This window comes from Oncorhynchus masou, chromosome 15 (assembly GCF_036934945.1).
Source record: "Oncorhynchus masou masou isolate Uvic2021 chromosome 15, UVic_Omas_1.1, whole genome shotgun sequence".
NCBI classification, from domain to species: Eukaryota; Metazoa; Chordata; class Actinopteri; order Salmoniformes; family Salmonidae; genus Oncorhynchus; species Oncorhynchus masou.
The window spans coordinates 23453112-23475148 of NC_088226.1; the positions used below are offsets into that span (position 1 = coordinate 23453112).

At 45.1% G+C, this 22037-nt stretch overlaps 3 protein-coding genes across 4 annotated transcripts in view; 2 read left to right on the top strand and 1 right to left on the bottom strand.

Annotated features, from left to right (window-relative positions):
* Positions 1-3709: 3709 nt before the first annotated feature.
* LOC135555977 (zinc finger protein with KRAB and SCAN domains 1-like) lies at positions 3710-10660 on the top strand. Its single transcript, XM_064988818.1, has 3 exons — positions 3710-3997; positions 4274-5237; positions 10161-10660. The coding sequence occupies exons 1-3, from the start codon at positions 3790-3792 to the stop codon at positions 10363-10365; spliced, it is 1377 nt and encodes a 458-aa protein (XP_064844890.1). The 5' UTR covers positions 3710-3789; the 3' UTR covers positions 10366-10660.
* Positions 10661-10841: 181 nt separating this feature from the next.
* On the top strand, positions 10842-14358 carry LOC135555976 (zinc finger and SCAN domain-containing protein 2-like). Its single transcript, XM_064988817.1, has 2 exons — positions 10842-11150; positions 11478-14358. Exons 1-2 carry the CDS (start codon positions 10958-10960, stop codon positions 12665-12667), a joined length of 1383 nt encoding a protein of 460 aa, XP_064844889.1. The 5' UTR covers positions 10842-10957; the 3' UTR covers positions 12668-14358.
* A 378-nt stretch (positions 14359-14736) lies between these two features.
* Positions 14737-22037, bottom strand: part of doc2a (double C2-like domains, alpha) — a 55558-nt gene continuing 48257 nt past the window's right edge. The window contains exons 8-11 of one of the 2 annotated variants that reach the window (XM_064988822.1): positions 20607-20800; positions 18766-18847; positions 16711-16807; positions 14737-16561 (exon numbers count right to left, since the gene is read on the bottom strand). In XM_064988822.1, the coding sequence (XP_064844894.1) occupies positions 16425-16561; positions 16711-16807; positions 18766-18847; positions 20607-20800 (510 nt within the window). In that variant the 3' untranslated portion in view covers positions 14737-16424. Of the gene's footprint in view, positions 16562-16710; positions 16808-18765; positions 18848-20606; positions 20804-22037 lie in introns of both variants that reach the window. The other variant, XM_064988821.1, reaches the window with a different exon arrangement.

Here is a 22037-nt window from a genome sequence, read left to right on the forward strand (position 1 = left end):
GTCAATTCGATCCCATTCAATTCAAAACACTTCATTTATCCAACAGGGGCCAATAATGTTAACGGTAGTGTAGATACGTAAAACCCACATAACATTAACATACGACATGATCACAGCAACAACAACAACACCAAAATGACATGGAAAGGGGCAGACCTGCGGTGGCCTGAGCCATTCAGCTCTGATGACCACCATATCTATAACCTTTCTATATAGTGTCAACTCTCTTCATCACCCAGGACACTTTGCTGTGCGAAATAAATGCACTTCTGAGAGGGCGCCATAGATCCGGAAATCCACTATTTGCAATCTGACTCCTGGTGTTGTATCGTTTTTTTTACTACCTAGCATTTTCTTCCAACCTTTTCTACTGTTCATGCTCTTTACATTAACATGCTTGTGCATTATTGCTTACAAATGCAATGAAAAGACAATAAACATTTTACATCTTGCTTATTTCACAGTTTCCTACTTGGGGGAGGGGAGGGGCGGGGGGGTTCTGTCAGTACAGGATGCAGTAATATCTTTTCTACCCTTAATATATTTTCCTGGTTCACCAATAAGAGAAGGAAACAGAGAGGAAGCGAGAGTGCGACTATGGGAAGATCTCAATTGTATACTCCTCACGTCTTCTATCCTCATCTCCTTCTCAAAACCAATTGGATGAGAAAGCAAAATGTCCCGCACCCTCTGACCTTCTCCTCCAATTTGGTTTGAGAAGGAGACGAGGAGAGAGAGGACGTGAGTAGTACGCAATTGAGATCTTCCCAGAGAGAAGGCGAGAAGTATAGGGAGAGAGGGACCGAGAGAGGGGAGTCAAGAGAGAGGGAGAGAGTTAAAGAGAGTAGAGGAGACATTTAGAGAAGGTTACAGTTAACCTTCAGGGATTTCATTTGCTTCTCTGACTGAATTATCTAATCAATCAATCCGATTAAGGGACTGCAGCCTCTCCCACACAATCTGCATCTCCTCTCCTGCATGGAGGATGGCAGTCCAGTCCAGAGGGTCACGCACCACTTCGTCTCCCGATAAAGCCCTGACGTTGATACCACAGGAAGATTAGAGGCAGACCCGGGATGCGTACCAAATGGCACCCTATGTAGTGCCGTTGGACCCTGGTCAAAAGCAGTGAATATGGAATAGGGTACCATTTGGGATGCAAACCCAGACGACCAAATCCCAGTCGCAAGGGTTTGGTGGAGGGCCCAGGCTGGGCCTACTGTTATTTACCTTTCTTAGACACTCAGGTGACACTAGACACTTTCCTTTGTACTTACCTGCATTTTCCCAGGAGAGCCACCGCCTGCAATTGACCCAGTGAAGAGTTGCAGAGGAGTAGAGAGTTGATGTCGATATAGCTCCCTGCTACGTGGCAAAGATAAGGAGTTATATTTGAAGAAAGGAAATATTCTGTAAGTTTAAATGTCTTATATTTTAGCAGCAGTGATCAAAACAAACAGATGCGTTTCTTTCTTCCAGGATAAGCCTTTGGAACCCAGCACCCAAATCATTTTTTGGGACGACAAAACGTTTGAGCTGAGCACGCCAATTTCACTATCAAAGATAAAGAGATCCCGTCTTTAATCATCTTGACCTGTAATTCACCTGAGTTTCATTAAATATGCCTACTACTACGCCAGTGTGATGAGTAACCTTTCCTGAGACCTGAAGCCTTACTTACAAGCTCTTAACCGACAATGCAGTTTTCAGACAATAAGTTAGGAAAATATTTACAAAAAAATGAAACAAAAGTAACACAATAAAATAACAATAACAAGGCTATATGCAAGGGGTAGAGCCAATGTGCGGGGGTAGAGGTTAGTCGAGGTAATTTATACAAGTAGGTAGGGGTAAAGTGACAATGCATAGATAATAAACAGCGAGTTGCAGCAGTGTAAAAACAAGGAGGGGGGCAAATAGTCCAGGTCGCCATTTGATTAAATTGTTCAGCAGTCTTATGGCTTGGGAGTAGAAGTTGTTAAGGAATCTTTTGGACCTAGACTTGGCGCTCCGGTACCGCTTGCCGTGCAGTAGCAGAGAGAAAAGTCTATGACTTGGGTGACTGAAGTCTTTGATTTTTTTTGGGGCCTTCCTCTGACACCGCCTAGTATATAGGTCCTGGATAGCAGGAAGCTTGGCCCCTATGATGTACTGGGCCGTACACACTAACATCTGTATCGCCTTACGGCCGGATGCCGAGCAGTTGCCATACCAGGCGGTGATGCAACCGGTCAGGATGCTCTCGATGTGGCAGCTGTAGAACCTTTTGAGGATCTGGGGACCCATGCCAAATGTTTTCAGTCTCCTGAGGGGGAAAATAAGTTGTCGTGCCCTTTTCACAACTGTCTTGGTGTGTTTGGACCATAATAGTTTGTTGGTGATGTGGACACCAAGGAACTACAGCCCGTCGATGTGAATGGGGGTGTGTTTGCCCCTCCTTTTCCTGTAGTCCACGATCATCTCCTTTGTCTTGCTCAAGTTGAGGGAGAGGTTGTTGTCCTGGGACCACACGGCCAGGTCTCTGACCTCCTCCCTATAGGCTGTCTAATCGTTGTGGGTGATCAGGCCTACCACTGTTGTGTTGTCAGCAAACTTAATGATGGTGTTGGAGTACAAGAGGAGACTAAGCACGCAACCCTGAGGGGCCCCCTTGTTGAGGATCAGCGTGGCAGACGTGTTGTTGCATACCCTTACCACCTGGGGGCGGCACGTCAGGAAGTCTAGTATCCATTTGCAGAGGGAGGTGTTTAGTCCCAGGGTCCTTAATATAGTGATGAATTTAATGGGCACTATGGGGTTGAACACTGAGCTGCAGTCAATGAACAGCATTCTCACATAGGTGTTCCTTTTGTCCAGGTGGGAAAGAGCAGTGTGGAGCGCGATTGAGATTGCGTCATCTTCGGATTGGTTGAGGCGGTATGGGAATCGGAGTAGGACTAGGGTTTCCGGGATGATGGCGTTGATGTGAGCCATGACCAGCCTTTCAAAGTACTTCATGGCTATAGAGTGCTATGGGACGGAAGTCATTTAGGCAGGTTACCTTCGCTTTCTTGGGCACAGGGACAATGGTGATGTGCTTGAATCTTGTAGGTATTACAGACTCGGTCAGGGAGAGGTAGAAGATGTCAGTGAAGTCTCTTGGCAGTTGGTCCACGCATGCTCTGAGTACACGTCCTGCTAATCCATCTGGCCCCGTGGCCTTGTGAATGTTGACCTGTATAAAGGTCTTGCTCAGCTCTAGCCTTTAGCTCAGTGCGATTGTTGCCTGTAATTGGGATATGTACGTACAGTCACTGTTGGGACTATGTCGTTTATGCACTTATTGATAAAGCCAGAGGCTGAGGTGGTATACTCCTCAATGCCATTGGATGAATCCCAGAACACATTCCAGTCTGTGCTGGCAAAACAGTCCTGTAGCGTATCTGCTGGCTTCACTAGGTCTGTCTGTTTAGTCTTATTTGTGCTTGGGCTTCTGTTCATAGACCTACCTTTTTGATTAAGGGCTGAATGATAAGTTAGTTGAGTAGTTGAATCAGATGTTGTTGGGATGGACCAGGATTGAGGGTTCATGTTATAAAACTACTGATTCAGAGGAAATTATAAATGGTTGCACTTCCCCCTTGTGGCTCAACATAAACAAGACAGACATTTCACTTCCCAAACAGCAGGTGGCGATATAACAACATACACACTTCCTAGTCACCCAACTACCAACAAACGAAGAATAAAATCACAACATCAGCTGAGAGAGAGACGATACATTATTCTGCACTATTTTACGTCTTTAAAATGACCAAATTGCAGCTGTTGAATGCTTACCTGACAGAACGTTTAACGGTAGTGGTGCGGGAGATTCTGGACGTGGTCGGGGACACAGTGGCCGAGTACCGAGAAGAGACGGCTAGGACGAAGAGAGAGAACGAAAGCGCGAAGAGACAAAATGAAAGCCTGCGGCGACAGCTCCGGGACATCCTACTCTTGGCGGAGACAGACTGGCGTGAGAACATTTCGTTGGATAATGCTGATTTAATGGTCATGCAAAAATGAATTGGCAACCTGTCAACTAGTTAGTTACTTTGGGTGACGTCTGTCTGTTGACGATTGACAGTAACGTTACGTTGGCTCGCGAGAAGTGCCCGAATTCCGAATATCCCTCGCAGCAAAAATGAACAACTAATAGTAGTGCATGATTAATTACAATGTCATAAATATCTACTAAATGTCATACTTATTTAATGACAGCACTTTGTATTTGCACCCTCTTTCTATGCAGGATCCCCTAGCCTTTCTCTCTCTGGGCAGCAGCAGCTCTGTGAGCAAGAGTGGAACATGACCCAGAGCCCCAGTCAGGAACATGACCCAGAGCCCCTGCAGCAGAGCCAGGTCAACAGACGAGGGCTACAGACACAGAGCCAGGTCAACAGACGAGGGCTGCAGACACAGAGCCAGGTAATATTGGGTAAGGATGGGAGTCTAACAGGACCAAACCAGGGACACACTGAAACAGTCAGAGTAGAGGAGAAGCCCAGTCCAGGGGAGGCAATCCCAAAGACTGAACACAACTCAGACCCAGAACCCAAGGGTATTGGAAACGCCTCGTCCTTGGCCCCAACTCTGTTCTCCTCCAATGCCCACTGTGCCACAACAACTGGAGCAGCCAAGGCTGAAATGCCAGTCCTTAGGACAGAGGGAAAGACGCCCGCTCCCATCGACCCAATTCAGGGACGGATCAAAATGGAACCCAAGGAATGTGACGTCACAGTGAACCTCACCAACCATGAACCTCAATCCAGTTCAGACTACACAGGTCGTCCTATAACACGACTACCCCACAACCATGAACTCTCAGGCGACACTGGCTTCAAAGACCTTCCAGATATGGACATCTCGGAGCTCCATAACACACCTGTACATGACCAGCAAACATATGAAACAGAGCCTGGGCCCAAGGACAGGGTGTTGCCATGCAACGAGAGTAACAACTTCACCCCCACCGACCACCAGGAGGGACGCCCACACCGCTGCACCCGATGTGGGGAGAGTTTCAGCCAGGCGGCCAGCCTCCACCTCCACCTCCAGTACAAGAAGCCCTACGCCTGTGACTGGTGCTGTAAGTCCTTCGCCCAGTCGGCTGACCTGCGGCGCCACCACCGCATCCACACGGGGGAGAGGCCCCACCGCTGCTCCTGGTGCTCCAAAAGCTTTACCCAGAGAGGCAACCTGAGACGACACCTGAGGTTGGCATACATTAACATGTTGTATTATTATACAGTGAGCACCAAAAGTATTGGGGCAGTGACACATTGTTGTTTTGGCTCTGTAATGCAGCACTTTGGATTTGAAGTGATACAATCACTACGATGTTAAACTGTCAGCTTGAATCGGGTGAACCGTTTAGAAAGGACAGCACTTTTTGTACATGGTCCCCATTTTAGGGGACCAAAGGTATCGGGACAAATTCACTTATGTGTATTAAAGTAGTCAAAAGCTTAGTATTTAGTCCCATATTTCTAGCAGGCAATGATTACATCAAGTTTGTGTCTCTACAAATGTGTTGGATGCATTTGCTGTTTGTTTTCATTTTTGTTTCAGATGATTTTGTGCCCAATCGAAATGAATGGTAAATAATGTATTGTGTCATTTTGGGAGTTAATAAATGTTTTGGTCAATAAGAATATAATATGTTTCTAAACAGCCGTCAATCTTTACATAAAAGCTAAGTACTGACAATGTGGCTGGGTCTTGGCCCTGGGCATTGGGCAAGTGTGGTAGTATGGGCTATATAGGTTGGAGCCCTGTGACAACTTGTCCTCCATTGAATGTTGATTACCTGGTTCATCCCTATCACCAGGGCTCCAGGCATAAGCACCATAAGCACCGCAGTCTCAACTTCCTATTGAGAGTTAAAATAGTCGAACACACAAGGTGCAAGTTTGAAATTTGGACGTGCGTCAGCAATTCTTCTCTTGTTATGTCATCACTGACAGTCACTCAATTAGCCATGTCGGCTAGCTGTCGGCTAGCTGTTTTAAATGAGTCTAGCAAGCGATCTAAACGTGTAGTAATCATGGCCGACTACCGACCACGTGCCCAGGGGTCCTGACGTCCCCCCTGGGGCGGCAGGGTAGCCTAGTGGTTAGAGCATTGGACTAGTAACCGAAAGGTTGCAAGTTCAAATCCCTGAGCTGACAAGGTACAAATCTGTCGTTCTGCCCCCGAATAGGCAGTTAACCCACTGTTCCTAGGCCGTCATTGAAAATAAGATTTTTTTCTTAACTGACTTGCCTAGTAAAATAAAGGTAAAATAAAAAAATTAAAAAATGATTTTGTCAGTCACTCTCACTCAGGTATTATTAACAAGTCACAGCAAAATGTGTAGAATGGCAGGAAATGCACTTTAATGCACATGGCAAAAAGGGTAGAATTGAAGGAAATTAGCTGTAAAACTAAACAGTTTTCTCTTTGCCCCATGGCAAAAGGAGTAGAAGTAATGTGAATGTTACCATGACCACGGATAGTCCTGAATGATGATGACTATATTTATGCATCTGTAACTTTCTCACTCATCATTATTCACAAATAATTCAGGTCTATCCGTAGTCATGGTAGCATCCACCTTAATGTAGAAGTGTTTAGGAACATATTCGATTCTTATTTATAATAAAAGTGACTCCAACACATTACATTACCATTCATTTCTATTGGGCACAAAAATAATCTGAAATACAACCAAAATCAATAGAAAATCCATCCAACAAGTTTGTAAAGTCACAAGCTTGCTGTAATCAGTGCATGCAAGGAATAGGGGCACAAATACTAAACTTTTGACTACTTTAATACTCATATAAGTGAATTAGTCCCAATACTTTTGGTCCCCTAAAATGGGGGGTGGCTATGTACAAAAAGTGCTGTAATTTCTTAACGGTTCCCCTGATTATGGATGAACATACCCTCTAATTAAAAGCTGACAGTCTACACTTTAACCTCAGTCATTGTATCATTTCAAATCAAATAAATTTTTATTGGTCACATACACATGGTTAGCAGATGTTAATGCGAGTTTAGTGAAATGTTTAAAATACAGTGTATATACAGTGTTGAGACCCGATCACTTGACACTTTAATAAATTGATCACTAGTCACTTTAAACAATTCCACAATTTACATATCTTACATTACTCATGTCACATGTACAGTGGGGAGAACAAGTATTTGATACACTGCCAATTTTGCAGGTTTTGCAGGTCTGTCATTTTTATCATAGGTACACTTCAACTGTGAGAGATGGAATCTAAAACAAAAATCCAGAAAATCACATTGTAGGATTTTTAAGTAAATAATTTGCATTTTATTGCATGACATAAGTATTTAATCACCTACCAACCAGTAAGAATTCTGGCTCTCACAGACCTGTTAGTTTTTCTTTAAGAAGCCCTCCTGTTCTCCACTTATTACCTGTATTAACTGCACCTGTTTGAACTCGTTACCTGTATAAAAGACACCTGTCCACACACTCAATCAAACAGACTCCAACCTCTCCACAATGGCCAAGACTAGAGAGCTGTATAAGGACATCAGGGATAAAATTGTAGACCTGCACAAGGCTGGGATGGGCTACAGGACAATAGGCAAGCAGCTTGGTGAGAAGGCAACAACTGTTGGCACAATTATTAGAAAATGGAAGAAGTTCAAGATCACGGTCAATCACCCTCGGTCTGGGGTTCCATGCAAGATCTCACCTCGTGGGGCATCAATGATCATGAGGGAGGTGAGGGATCAACCCAGAACTACACGGCAGGACCTGGTCAATGACCTGAAGAGAACAAAATCCTGCAGCGCACGCAAGATCCCCCCTGCTCAAGCCAGCGCATGTCTAGGCCCGTCTGATGTTTGCCAATGACCATCTGGATGATCCAGAGGAGGAATGGGAGAAGGTCATGTGGTCTGATGAGATAAAAATATAGCTTTTTGGTCTAAACTCCACTCGTCGTGTTTGGAGGAAGAAGAAGGATGAGTACAACCCCAAGAACACCATCGCAACCGTGAAGCATGGAGGTGGAAACATCATTCTTTGGGGATGCTTTTCTGCAAAGGGGACATGACGACTGCACTGTATTGAGGGGAGGATGGATGGGGCCATGTATCGCGAGATCTTGGCCAACAACCTCCTTCCCTCAGTAAGAGCATTGAAGATGGGTCGTGGCTGGGTCTTCCAGCATGACAACGGCCAGGGCAACTAAGGAGTGGCTCCGCAAGAAGCCTTTCAAGGTCCTGGAGTGGCCTAGCCAGTCTCCAGACCTGAACCCAATAGAAAATCTTTGGAGGGAGCTGAAAGTCCGTATTGCCCAGCGACAGCCCCAAAACCTGAAGGATCTGGAGAAGGTCTGTATTGAGGAGTGGGCCAAAATCCCTGCTGCAGTGTGTGCAAACCCGGTCAAGAACTACAGGAAACGTATGATCTCTGTAATTGCAAGCAAAGGTTTCTGTACCAAATATTAAGTTCTGCTTTTCTGATGTATCAAATGCTTATGTCATGCAATAAAATGCAAATTAATTACTTAAAAATCATACAATGTGATTTTCTGGATTTTTGTTTTAGATTCCGTCTCTCACAGTTGAAGTGTACCTATGATAAAAAAATTACAGACCTCTACATGCTTTGTAAGTAGGAAACACTGCCGATTTTACAGGTTATCAAATACTTGTTCTCCCCATTGTATATACTGTATTTTATATGTGATATGAGTAATGTAAGATATGTAAACATTATTAAATAGGCATTATTTAAAGTGGCATTGTTTAAAATGACTAGTGATCCATTTATTCAAGTGTCCAGTGATTGGGTCTCAATGTAGGCAGCAGCGGCCTTGAGATAGAAGCTGCTTCTCAATCTCACGGTCCCAGCTTTGATGTACCTGTACTGATCTCGCCTTCTTTATGATAGCGGTGTGAACAGGCAGTGGCTCGGGTGGTTGTTGTCCTTGACTATCTTTTTGGCCCTCCTGTGTCATGGAGGGCAGGTCGTTTGCCCCCGGTGATGCGTTGTGTAGAATGCACCACCCTCTGGAGAGCCTTGCGGTTGAGGGCGGTGTAGTTGCCGTACCAGGTTGTGATACACCCCAACAGGATGCTCTCGATTGTGCATCTGTAAATGTTTGTCAGGGTTTTGGATTACAAGCCAAATTACTTCAGCCCCTTGAGTTTGAAGAGGTGCTGTTGTGCCTTCTTCACCACACTGTCTGTGGGTGGACTATTTGAGTTTGTCTGTGATGTGTACACCCAGGAACTTAAAACTTTCCACCTTCTCCAATGCTCTACCTTCGATGTGGATAGAGGCTCCCTCTGCTGTTTCCTGAAGTCCACGATCATCTCCTTTGTTTTGTTGACGTTGAGTGAGAGGTTGTATTCCTGACACCACACTCCAAGTGCCCTCACCTCCTGCCTGTAGGCTGTCTCGTCGTTGTTTGTGATCAAGCTCATTACTGTTGTGTCGTCTTCAAACTTGATGATTGAGTTGGAGGCGTGCATGGCCACGCAGTCGTGGGTGAACAGGGAGTAGTGGAGAGGGCTGTGCACACACCCTTGTAGGGCCCCCAGTGTTGAGGGTCAGCGAAGTGGAGATGTCGCTTCCTACCTTCACCACCTGGGGGCGACCCGTCAAAGTCAGTGACCCAGATACACAGGGAGGGTTTGAGACCCAGGGCCTCCAGCTTGATGATGAGCTTGGAGGGTACTATGGTGTTGAATGCTGAGCTGTAGTCAATGAACAGCATTCTTACATAGGTATTGTTTTTGTCCAGATGGGATAGGACAGTGTGATGGCTATTGCGTCATCTGTGGACCTGTTGGGGCGGTATGCAAACTGAAGTGGGTCTAGGGTGGCCGGTAAGGTGGCGTCGATTTCAAACCCCAAGTACTGGACTTCAGAGCCAAAACAACAAATAATGTGTCACTGTCCCAATAGTTTTGTAGCTCACTGTATATTGTAGCGAATCTAGGCGGTAGCTCTGACCAGCGACTGTCAATCCAACACCTTTGCCGTTACGCCCAAAAATCCAAACCTCTTGACGAGGTTGCTAGGTGTTGGGTTAAAGTCTCTTCACTCCATTTATATACTATTATTTTTATATATATTTTTAAAACTTATTTCTATATTATAGGATCCACACCGGTGAGAGACCCTACAGCTGCCCCTACTGCCACAGGACCTTCAGCGACGGAGACACCATGAAGAAGCACAAACGGACTCACTCTGGGGAGAAACCCTATTGCTGTGTCCAGTGTCCCAAGAGTTTCACTGTGGCCAGCGGCCTGCGGGTACACCTGAACACACACCTGACAGATGCAGGGCAGCTCATCACATGAGGAGGTCAATGCGCAAACTAATCAGCTACTACTGAATCGGCTGCACCATTTCAAACACAGGACAGGGATTGTGAAAAGTTGAAGTGTTTTAGCAATAGGAATATTTCCTAAATGTATTTATTGGGATTAATAAAAACGGTGCAGTAGAAAACTAATGGATAATGTCATCGTGGCTGATGTTTCCAGCTTGATTGAAGAGTGTGTGTGTGTGAAAATTAATGAAATCAGTCCATTTAATTATTAAAATCACATTTCTGATTCTGTATTTCTTTTGTATTAAAGTTGAACCATCTTTCAGGTTGTTTATTTCCAAAAGGAAGATGCCAGATGCTTGACTCACGTTACCTTCACTCAATATATTTCTTAATATACACAGTAATAAGGGTGCAAACCTAACATATTTAAGTGGAAAATCCCTTTAATAAAACTCTTGCCTCCCCTTTTTCACGAATTACGGTAGCGTCGGTAGAGTCAAATAACCCGGAAGTGAATGCTTCCGCGGATATGTTTACAAAACAGTCTAGCTTGGGTCGTTATTAGTAGGCTTTCAGTGGATTTTAACAGATATTTGGGCAGGCTACATTTCTAGAAAATGACTAAACTACAGCTTTTGAATGCTTACCTCACCGAGCGGTTAATGGTGGCTGTAGATGAGATACTGGAGGTGGTCGGGGGGACAGTGTCAGAATTCGAGGAGGAGACTGCCCGTACGAAGAGAGAGAATGAAGTCCTAAAACGAAGGTTACGAGAAGTTGGACTCGACACGGGAACGGAATGTTCAGCAGGTGACGATGCCAATGGCTCTTCGTCTATTGTCTGCACTCATCTGAGAACTAGTGAAAGCCAGATGACCTCTGTTGCCTATACTGTTTTCATCTGTCAATTATTTCACTGAGTGTAGATAAAGGGGAGAGGATGCAGTTTTTTCTAGAATATTATGATATGGGGCATTTGGACAGTCTAAAGCCCAGTAGATCACCACATTACCCAAACAAGCTCATCCTACAAAATGCCTGTAAACTCATGTTTGGATCATTGCTTCTGTAGTTGTGTGAATGGAATCAAGCTGATTTCTCTCTCTTTTCTGTCTGTTTGTTGGTCTGTCCATCCAGTCTCGACCAGGCCTGTTTCTCTCTCTATGTCTGGGCAGCACCAGTGGAGTTCCGACCAGGGTCCAGACCCTGAGTCTACACAGACCCAGAACGACATGGTAATGAACCAGGATACGATGCCTGCCACACATAGCCAGCTACCCACAGAGTGCACCGAGTGGAAGAGTCTGTGTAACTCTCCACATACCCTGTCCTCACAACAGACCGATACATCAGCTACCACCCCAGTAGTAGCTCCATTGACTTCAGCGTCCGTGAAAAGGGACTTGGACGAAGAAGACGACCAGCTTCTACTTCCCTCTGCAAATCCCTTCAGCAGCACATCATGCCCCGTGGACAGAGTGGTTTTACACTATAACGCCGAGGGCATCAAAACAGAGCCTAGTGATACTATCCCTACTGACTTGGGGTCAGTATCTGCTCAGATGGGGTGTGGTGAACTAAACCCCAGTTCCGACCCTGGACCAGCCACTGTTGAAACCAGGTACACTGTTTCAGACCTGAGCGCTGACCTGGAATCAGTGGTTGCAGACAGCAGCAGGTATGGTGCCTCTGCCTCGGGCGTCCCAACTGACCTGGTATCAGCTAGTGCGGCCATGATCCCAGATGGCTTTTTCCGTCAGATTGGCAGCGATGGTTGTGTAACAACAGGGCCAGAACTAGACTTCGGGGACACCACCAGTACCGTAGGTCCCTTGACCTCCCTGTTCTATCCGGGACAAACCAGACGTCAACCACAAACAAATAGGTCAACAAATAGGGGTCATCAACAAATAAACAGGTCCACAAACAACAGGGGTCAACAACAAACAAACAACAGGGGGGATCAGAAGTCCCACCCGTGCCCTCAGTGTGGTAAGATATTCAGCCACGTGTCACGCCTCAAGATCCACCTCCGCATTCACACAGGGGAGAAGCCGTACGTTTGTGCACTGTGTGGCAAGCGATTCAACAACGATGGCACACTGAGGAACCACCGGCGCGTTCACACGGAGCTGCGGCTGTACGGCTGCCCTGTCTGCGGCATGAGCTTCAAGGACGCCTACACGTGTAGGAAGCACCAGCGCGTTCACAATGGAATGCGGCCTGCCGGAGGCGGGGCCCACACCTGCAGCCTGTGTGGCAAGGCTTTCAGTGAGGCAGCTAAGCTGACCAAACACATCAGAACTCATGTGTCGGACATTGGGTGAGGGCAGTACAACCTATAAAGACTTTTTATAGCATACATAAAGGCTTTATAAGCGCTATATAAATGCTTCACAAATGATCTATAAGCCTATGTCATATACTATAAATGGTGTATAAAGGGTGACATAACAATTCCTACTGTAGATTATATTGCCAAATGTAAGTTAATAAACCATTTATAGATTATGACATATAATTATGATTTGTAAAAGCATTTAAGTAGCGCAATATAAAGCCTTTAGATGTTTTTCTTTGCCACGGAGCTCCCGAGTGGCGCATCCTGCTAAGGCACTTCACCCGACGTGCAGAGGGGCGTCACTACAGCCTGACGTGACCGGGAGTTCCAAGGGCAGTGCACAATTGGCCTAGCACTGTCCGGGTTAGGGGAGGTTAGGGTTGGCAGGGGATTCCTAGTCTTAACTTGCTCTAGCGTCTTTGCGTGGCGGACTGGGCGCCTGCAAGCTGACTAGGGTCGTCAATTGAACGGTGTCCCCCTCCAACACATTGGTCCGGTTGACTTCCGGGTGTTTATAAGAAGCAGCGTGTTTGTCCGATCCTCACCTCTCCTTAGCCCGTTGGGGAGTTGTCGTAATGGAACACAATTGGATACCACAAAATGCTTTCATTTCTAAACGGTAAAACGGACACGTGGGACAATCTCTGATCCAAAATGCTGGAGTATAAGAGACACATTTTATTTTAGCTTCACCGTCCAAATACATATGGAGAAGGTGTATGACCGAGGCTGCACCGGCTTCAATGGGACAGGTCTTTGTGTACTCTGTCTGTGGCAGACGGTGTGCATCCCGCTTCTGATAATGCAGTCATCAGCGATCCAACAAGGAGTAGTTGAAGTCATCATCAGATGTGATGAACTACCTTAAGCAAGCAGCAAGTGTGTGTGTGTAGACTTTTTAAAAATTTTTAATTACTGTGCGTGTGTGTTTTAACTTACTGTATGTGTGTTTGTGCACCAGCCCGTCCAAAGGGCAGTGGGGCCCTGTCTGTCAGTCTGTTACAGGGAGGTTATTTACTCTTGCTGTGTTGTAGTATTGATCCACTTCCTGCTTGTGACTCGGGGGTGGAGCCTACTGTCCTTGGAAACTGCAGATGATGAACCATAGGTTGAAGACACTGGTGTGTCGAACACAATTCCTTGAGCGCCACAGTCATGTCTGCTTGTTTTTGATCTTTTAAAAAATATATATGTTTTTAGGATCTAGACCGGCAAGAAAAACCAGGGTCATGTTGACATGGCATAAAACGGAAATTAAGTGAAACTATTTGAACTTGTCCAATAACAAACACTGATTAATTATGTAAAAAGCAGGAACCCGAAACCCACTGACACTGCAGTGCAGAATCAAAGGACTGGAGTTGTACTTGTGTGGTTTAGGAGTCCAAAACCACATTCCTTACCCCAGGACACTTCATAAGGTGACTATCCAGGAAAATTAAAGGAAAATGAGCACCCCTTGTCTGCACTGAACTGAGGATTTTATTTAGAGAGACACAAACCGGCTTAGGATGCCTTCATTAGAGTCTCATCATGGTCTCTCATAGCAAGTGCTCAGACTTTGACTTAATGTGACACTGATAGTTCAGAGCCTAATGTACAATAAATGGGTTTATTTTTTAAATGTGTGCTGTTTTATTCATGTTTCCAGTTGCCTTTAATTTAAAAGTTTGTCACATAAAAAAACAGCAGTGTCTTATTGATTCTTGCTTGATACTTGTTCTGGGAAGTTGAAAAGTTAGTGCTACCTGGGATCCTTGGGACGTCCCCAACCCATAACCCTAACTTTAACCCTTAACTAATCGTAACCATTGTAAATTTAAACTTCAATGAGGTAATGTCAGAGTTGGTACATCCCAAGAATGGCGGCTAGCAAGGACCGTTTAACATGGTCAGGGCGTCAGCTAAATTACTAACACTTGAAAATGTGTCATGTATTCATTGAACCACCAGGGGGTAAACGTGAGCTATTTTACTGTTCAGTAGCACTGAGTGACTCCTGCATTTCCCTCAGGCAAGCCATCTCACAAAATAGAAACCAAGTCAAACTTATACAGTAGTGCATTCCAAATGTATTTTCATATTGTACACAAAACACCTGATATAAATGTAAGAACAACAATTGTTAAAAGCACAACAAGATAATTGTATACAGCCATTGAAACGTCAGTAAAAACCCACATTCACACATTCAGTCGTGCATTAAGAGACAAATATAAGAAACATGACAGAAAACAAAAATAGCAATACAGGGAAATCACCTCAATAATAAATCAAGTAATAATAATAATAATACTTTTTTGATCAAATACTTTTTTGGGGGGCTGGGGATAGTTATATTAGGGAGGGGACAACTTGTTTTTGTCAATACTGTATTGCATCATGCAACAACATGGAAGAACTTCTGTAGTCATAATATTATCAGTGTATGTCATGTTTTGGATGCAGTGAATGTGTTCGTTCCAAATGGCCCCCTATTCCCTATGTAGTGGACTACTTTTAACCAAGGCCCATAGGGTATGTGGGGAATAGGGCTCCATTTGGTATGCAGGGAATAGGGCTCCATTTGGGTTAAAATGTCAACAACACAAAAAGGATATCTGATGTTAGATATTTGTGTGCTGGTATTTGTGTATTATTATTACCAACATAGACATCAGTTTGTTATTAAAAAACAACCATGAAAGATATGGAAATCAATCAAATCAGCTGAACAAGAGAAGTAAAAGTAGACTAAAACGTGCAGATGAAATCCGATAAAATTGGAGGTATAATGTTGAGTTGTGTATGTCAACATTAGTGACAAGAGGCCATAAGGCAACCAGAACCGCATTCCCCATCCCACTGACCAACATCTCCCTCTAACCCAGCGTTTCCCAAACTCAGTCCTCTGGACCCCAAGGGGTGCACATTTTGGTTTTTGCCCGAGCACTACTCAGCTGATTCAAATAATCAAAGAAACTCTCATCTAACTTGAAGGGATCATCAACACCACCACTAGTTTATTCCATAGCATGAATGAGTTGTGCTTAATAACATCCAGGCCTTGTAGTGTAAATGACTTATAGTCAGCATGCATTTTCTCCATGGTGTGTTATGGTGTGTTGGTTTGAATCACCCGTATAGACATCGAAACATACAGGTAATGCATCCCATCCTGTGGCAAGTCATCCCCATTTATACCTGGTGCTAACATGTGTCCTTTGTCCTAATCCTGTCAACATTTGGATTGTACCCACATTTTTAGACAGGTGTAGACGATTAAAAGACGCATTGCTATCTGATTGTGATCAGATCTTCTAAGTGTAAACAGACAAGATCAGGAAAATATCAGGAAGAGGGACGCATGTTTGAACCAGGTATAAACAGGGCTCTAGAGAGAGCCTAGATATGGTTCATGTTCACTGAGTTCCAAATCAACCCATACCCCCTACCACCTAGGCACTACAGTAGATCTGAAAGGTTTAAATTGGATCCAGATCAATACGGTCATGGCTTCCCCCTTGCGTTCTGATAAGCTAGGTGGAATTTCCTCAGTATTTTTGATCTATCCAATCCTCTCAGATCTCTAGGAATTCCTAGGTGGTAGGCAGCTAGAGGGATGATTTTGATCTGTATCCCGATTCTCCACACCTGCCTGGAGGGAGTTTCCACCGTTGACATATTAAAGACTGGAAGTGTGCAACAAAGGGAGAAGGGTGAAGAATTGTGACTGAGCCTTGTGTCTTAGTAGAGGTGTGGCCTTACTCATGACTTACGGATCTTGGGAGCTCATTGGTCAGTACGTGCCAGCGCTCCACCCTCTGACCCTTGTTCTTAAGGCAGTCCATCCAATGACGGAGGGGGTCTCCCTGTGAGTGACAGCTCAGGCACACTCCACCTGTAAACATGATAAACAGTGTCACCTTGGGAACCTTTCAGGAGTTCAATGTCCCAAGGCCCAATGCTTCTCATAGGGCTGTGACTCTCTCGCCATCTCTCTTGCTCTCTGTGTGTGCGTGCGTATGTGTGCAAAGTGAAGAGTCTCACCTATGAAGTCATTGGAGCGCCCCAAGTCGTAGTCCCAGACAGTGACCTCCAGAGTCTTATTGGACAGCTCTGGCATGGAGATCTCATAAAAGAACTCCTGTAGGGTGCAAGGGAACGACAGGAGAGCCCATTCAGTCGGAGGAGGTTGCTACTGGACACTGATCTATGGTCAGCTTTTTAGTGTTTCCACCTTAATTACTAAAGTTAGGATTTGTGAAGGGCAAACGGATCTCAATGCCCACACTGTAGAATGAGCGGGGAGAGACGGAGGAGAGAGGAAGGGGGGGAAGACATATAGAGATGAGAGGGCCAAGCAAAGGATATTACTGATATGCTTAGTGTTCAGACGACTGCAAATTATGATCCATTTTTATAATTAGGGATGCACCGATATGACATCCAATATTTCCCTTGTCAAAAAATAAACAGATACCGATAACCGATATTGAATTTTTTTTGCGGCCTTTTAAGCATTCTAGAACAGTTAAATAGTTGAAACACACACACTGACCATAAAGTTATTTTGGTGGCATTTACGTATGTCCCCATTACCAGCAAAACATAATCAAAACCTATTTCTTTCACTTACTTGCTGTGCTGTTTCGTTGTTCATTTGTTTCAGTCTCAAACAGGATTTCATCATCCATGTCAAGCGGTGAAGTTTCAGCCCTGTCTGTCCGTGGCCTCTCTTCCTCGGTGGGCACTGTTACTGTGTCCGTTTCCATCTTGTCCAGCTGTGTCTGTAACATTTCACGTAAACCCTGTTTCTTGTCTGCATCGAAGTAGCGGTTCCTTGTACCTCGCATCGAGCATGGTGACGACACAGTTAAGAGTCTTAGAGAGAATGCCACCGATTCGCTTGTTCACAGTCTCTAGTAGAGTACTTTTCCAAGTTAACCACACGGTCTGTGTCGGCAGTTTTGTTGAGCAGGCGTTTCAATGCCATGACAGAGGGTATCACGTCTGCTGCAGACGCAGTTGATGAGCTTATTTCTTGAGTCAGCTGTTGGAATGGCGCTGGGAGTCTGTTCATGTTTCCAAGTTTCAAACATGTTCTCAAATCCCATTGAAGTGGCAGCAGCAGTATGAGAACCAGCACATTCTTGAGCATGCAATACGGCTTAACTCAATACGAAATCCTCGTCAACCCACTGGGCTGTCAGACTCAGCATGCTCATGGGGCTGACATCGCTGGTCCAAATGTCAGTCGTGAGGCTAATAGCAGTGACGCCCATAGCAAGTAGCTCATGGATGTGCGTTTCAACAATACTGTGTAACTCCGGTAGGGCAACATCTGAAAAATAGCACCTACTTGGTAGTGTGTACCGGGGCTCGAGGTGCTCGACCAGTCGGCGAAAGCCAACATCATCCACGACAGAGAACGGTTGATTGTCAAGGGCAATGAATTCCATTATATGGCGTTAATGTATTTCGCCTTTGAGTTGTATCGCTGAAATATTCTTACTCTTTCAAATGACTGCTCGACTTGTTGACTGCTTGATCCACACAGCAGACATTGTGGGCTAGGTTAGGAATGCTGTGTTGCACGTGTAGTATACATTTTTTTGTGGCGTCATTACGTCATCTACCTACGTTATATAGGTATGCACGTCAGCTTTGACATCGGTTTGCACATCAGTGTTAAACTAGACATCGGGCTGATGCCGATGTTGGCATTTTTAGCTAATATCGTCCGATTCGGATATGCTCACCGATATATTGTGCATCTCTAGTTATAATTCAATTCAGAGGAAATGGGATGTAGTACTGATAGAGAGAGAATGAGGAGGAAGGAGAGATTTTCCTATGAAAAGGGAGACGGTAGAAGAGGTGATGAATACTGTATACTAGAAGAGAGAGCGAGACAGAGACAGAGAGACAGAGAGAGAGGATGACAGATGAGGAGAGTGTGGGAGATTGGACTGGACATCTCATTAGCATTGACATTAACATTGACCCCCTCCAGAGCGAGGACTGGTAGAGCATACGCTACAACACACTACATGCCTAGCACATGAGGTGCCAGTCTCGCCTGGAGACCCAGCAGGGATATACCTCATTGAATTCAGGGTTAAGGGTCTTTTTAATGACAGCCGTTTTGTGTTTGGATTTCTTCTGTGTGTCGGGCTTCAGATATCTGAAAGGGTGAGAGATAGAGGAGGAGGAGAGAGAGGGGTGGGTGAGAGAGGGGAGAGACAGAGGGTTAGGGGAGTGAAAAAGGGGAAATAGAGGGTGTCACAGGGGTGTCATAGATTGACGCACAAACAATCCCTCAAATGCATGCACACAGGTATGTCTCTCAGGCCTTTTGTGGTGACATCCCACTGACTGCTGATAAAATTTTGATACGCTTCCTAAACAGTGGGTAGCACACACACACACACACACACACACACACACACACACACACACACACACACACACACACACACACACACACACACACACACACACACACACACACACACACACACACACATGTACCTGTACACACACACTGTCACATGCACAGTGAGAGACTTAGCTTTGATCTGTGTGAGAGACAGAGAGTGTGGGTGACAATGCGTGTGTGTGTGTGTGTGTGTGTGTGTGTGTGTGTGTGCGTGTGTGTGCGTGTGTGTGCGCGTGTGTGCGCGCATGTGTGTGTGACAGAGTCTATGCATGTGTGTGTGACAGAGTGTGTGTGTGTGGGGGCGGGCGATTGTGAACTGAGCTCTCGTCTGTTCCTGTGCCATTTTGCCTTGGGAGGAATTAAATGCTTTGGAACATTTGACTTAAACAGATGACACATGGAATACAATTAAGAGGAACATGGAGGATGGAAGAAACAGACCTGCTCTATTCCTTTCTCTTTATCACACCCAGACCAATTGAAGTGAGTGATGGTCTTCTTGGGCCCCATTCAATTTCAGTCTCCTGGCTCCCCTGGTGCTTCCAAATGTGATAGAACTGGACAGTGGATTGGTCTAGATTCAAGTAACACAGTGATGCTCCAGCTAGCCTTCCAACAGGACACTGTATTGATTTCCCGACCAACCAATGCCAAAAAGGAAGGAGTTAGGAGAAGGTGAAAGGAATCCTAATGGAACTAGGCCCAGGTCGTCTCTACTACCCATATTCACTCCTCTCTTCACTCTTTAACCTATTCCAACTTTCATTTCATCTGAAAACCCAGTACCCCCCCCTCCCCTATCTGTCGCTCTTTCTCTCTCTTTTTGATTTTCAATGCTGCCAGCCAAATGGTTTAAACACTTTACTTCTGTCTGCATTTGGGCTCAATTACGACTGGTTCACCACCCTTCTCATCCAATTTTCTTGACACTAAGACTTTGCTGCGTTTGATATATTATACTGTTAACTTGTCATTTATGGCCCTCCTCTCAATCTCCAGCTTCCTTAATTCCTGCTTGGCTTGAATAGGAAAGGCCTAAAGCTTAAGTAAAACTATCCTTCTAGTCAGACATTGTTGAGTGCTTTATGAAGATATTAGGATGGAAAGGAGAACGGATGTTTAAGAATAAAAAAATGAAATAACGTCAAAGTCGGTCGGGGGGGGGGGGGGGGTGTTGTAACATTTTGTGATGAACACGATTGTGATCTCTGTGTCACAGGACTCGTCTGAAGGTAACCCATACAAATGAATGGAAGCAGAGCGATAAGGGGGTTAAAGGCCAAATTCTATATTTTACATACATGATTTTTGGGGGATACCTGAAGGGGTCCTAAAATTCCAAATCAAATAGCTAAATGACCCAGAGGTGAAGTCGAACAGATATAGCCGTAGCTGCAAAGCCTTTAATGCCTGTAATGACTAAATGTAACAACTCATGTCTGATTTGTATCGTTTTTGACAAGGACACACACACACACACACTCACACACACACACACGCTTACGTTTTGACGTAAGGGTCTGAGAAGCCGTTGACGTCCATGGCGGCCAGGTGAGCGCAGCGCTGCACCCCGACACACAATCCCTCTCCTCTCCGCCCCCCTCCTCCTCCATCGCCCTCGTCTAGCGGGGGAAGGAACTGCAGGGAGAGGAGCACCCGCCCCCTCTCCTCCAGACTGTGGAGCTGCTCGTTCTCCCACTGCTTGAAGAGGGAAGAAAAAAAGAAGGGGAGGTAAGGGTTGAAAGAGGAAAAGGGCAGAAGGTTTGACTCTTTCCTTCGCCTCCTCTCTTCTTCTCTGAGTAACGGATTCGTCAGACAAGGTTAGAAGGTGGGTAGGAGGAGGATGAAGGGACACAAGTTTGATATGTGAGCTAGTCCTGGTAGCCTCGTCGCGAACCAGGCTTCAGGAGACGTGACAACGACGTGATTTTAGAGGTATGGCAACGCGAGACTAATGTCCTGGTAATAGTCTATATGAGTACAGTAGGCTGCTTGTTATGAGTAGTGAATACAGGACTTGTATTTAGGAGGATGGTAAAATACTCTCCAGTCTCCACTCTACAGTAATGAGCAACATAGCAGCAGCATAGCACAACTCAACCAGTAGACGAGCACCAAACCCACAGTTACCCCTCACGCAGTGTTAATGAATTAACCCTCATCACTATGAAAGGTCAATTACTAGATACATCTGACGTGTCGTGAATGTAGATAGAAAGATCCCCCCCCCTCCACCCAGACAGACAGAGAGAGGAGACGAGTAGATCAATAGTATAAGCCTGGCTCCCTTCCCTTCGTCTCTCTCTCTCTCTCTCTCTCTCTCTCTCTGTCCTCTGAACGAATGCTCGCCCACTCTCACCCACCCACTGTTTGGCTCACACCACTGTCTTTATGTTCCTCACCATCATACTGTCTCACACACACACACACACACACACACACACACACACACACACACACACACACACACACACACACACACACACACACACACACACACACACACACACACACACACACACACACACACACACACACACACACACACACACACACACACATCCTCATTATGATGGATCCTCCGTTGATAGCAGTCGGAACATTGAATTTCCTCTCTCTCTCTCTCTCTCTCTCTCTCTCTCTCTCTCTCTCTCTCTCTCTCTCTCTCTCTCTCTCTCTAATTCTCTCAGTATGCAGGCTTGTTCCATCCTAACCAAATGTTAAAATCAATGCCTTTGCATATCGTGTTTCTAAAGTAAAACCCCATTCTATTTTCAAAAATCCTTAAAGCCAGCTAGGGCAATATTTAGACATTTCCGAGGTAGCCAAAGTTCTATTTCAATGGTAATGTGTTAACAGTTAACAGTTATCTAAGTTAAAAGCACTGTGTGTGTGTCATAATGACATGTGAAATCATGTGATTTTCTACATGTGA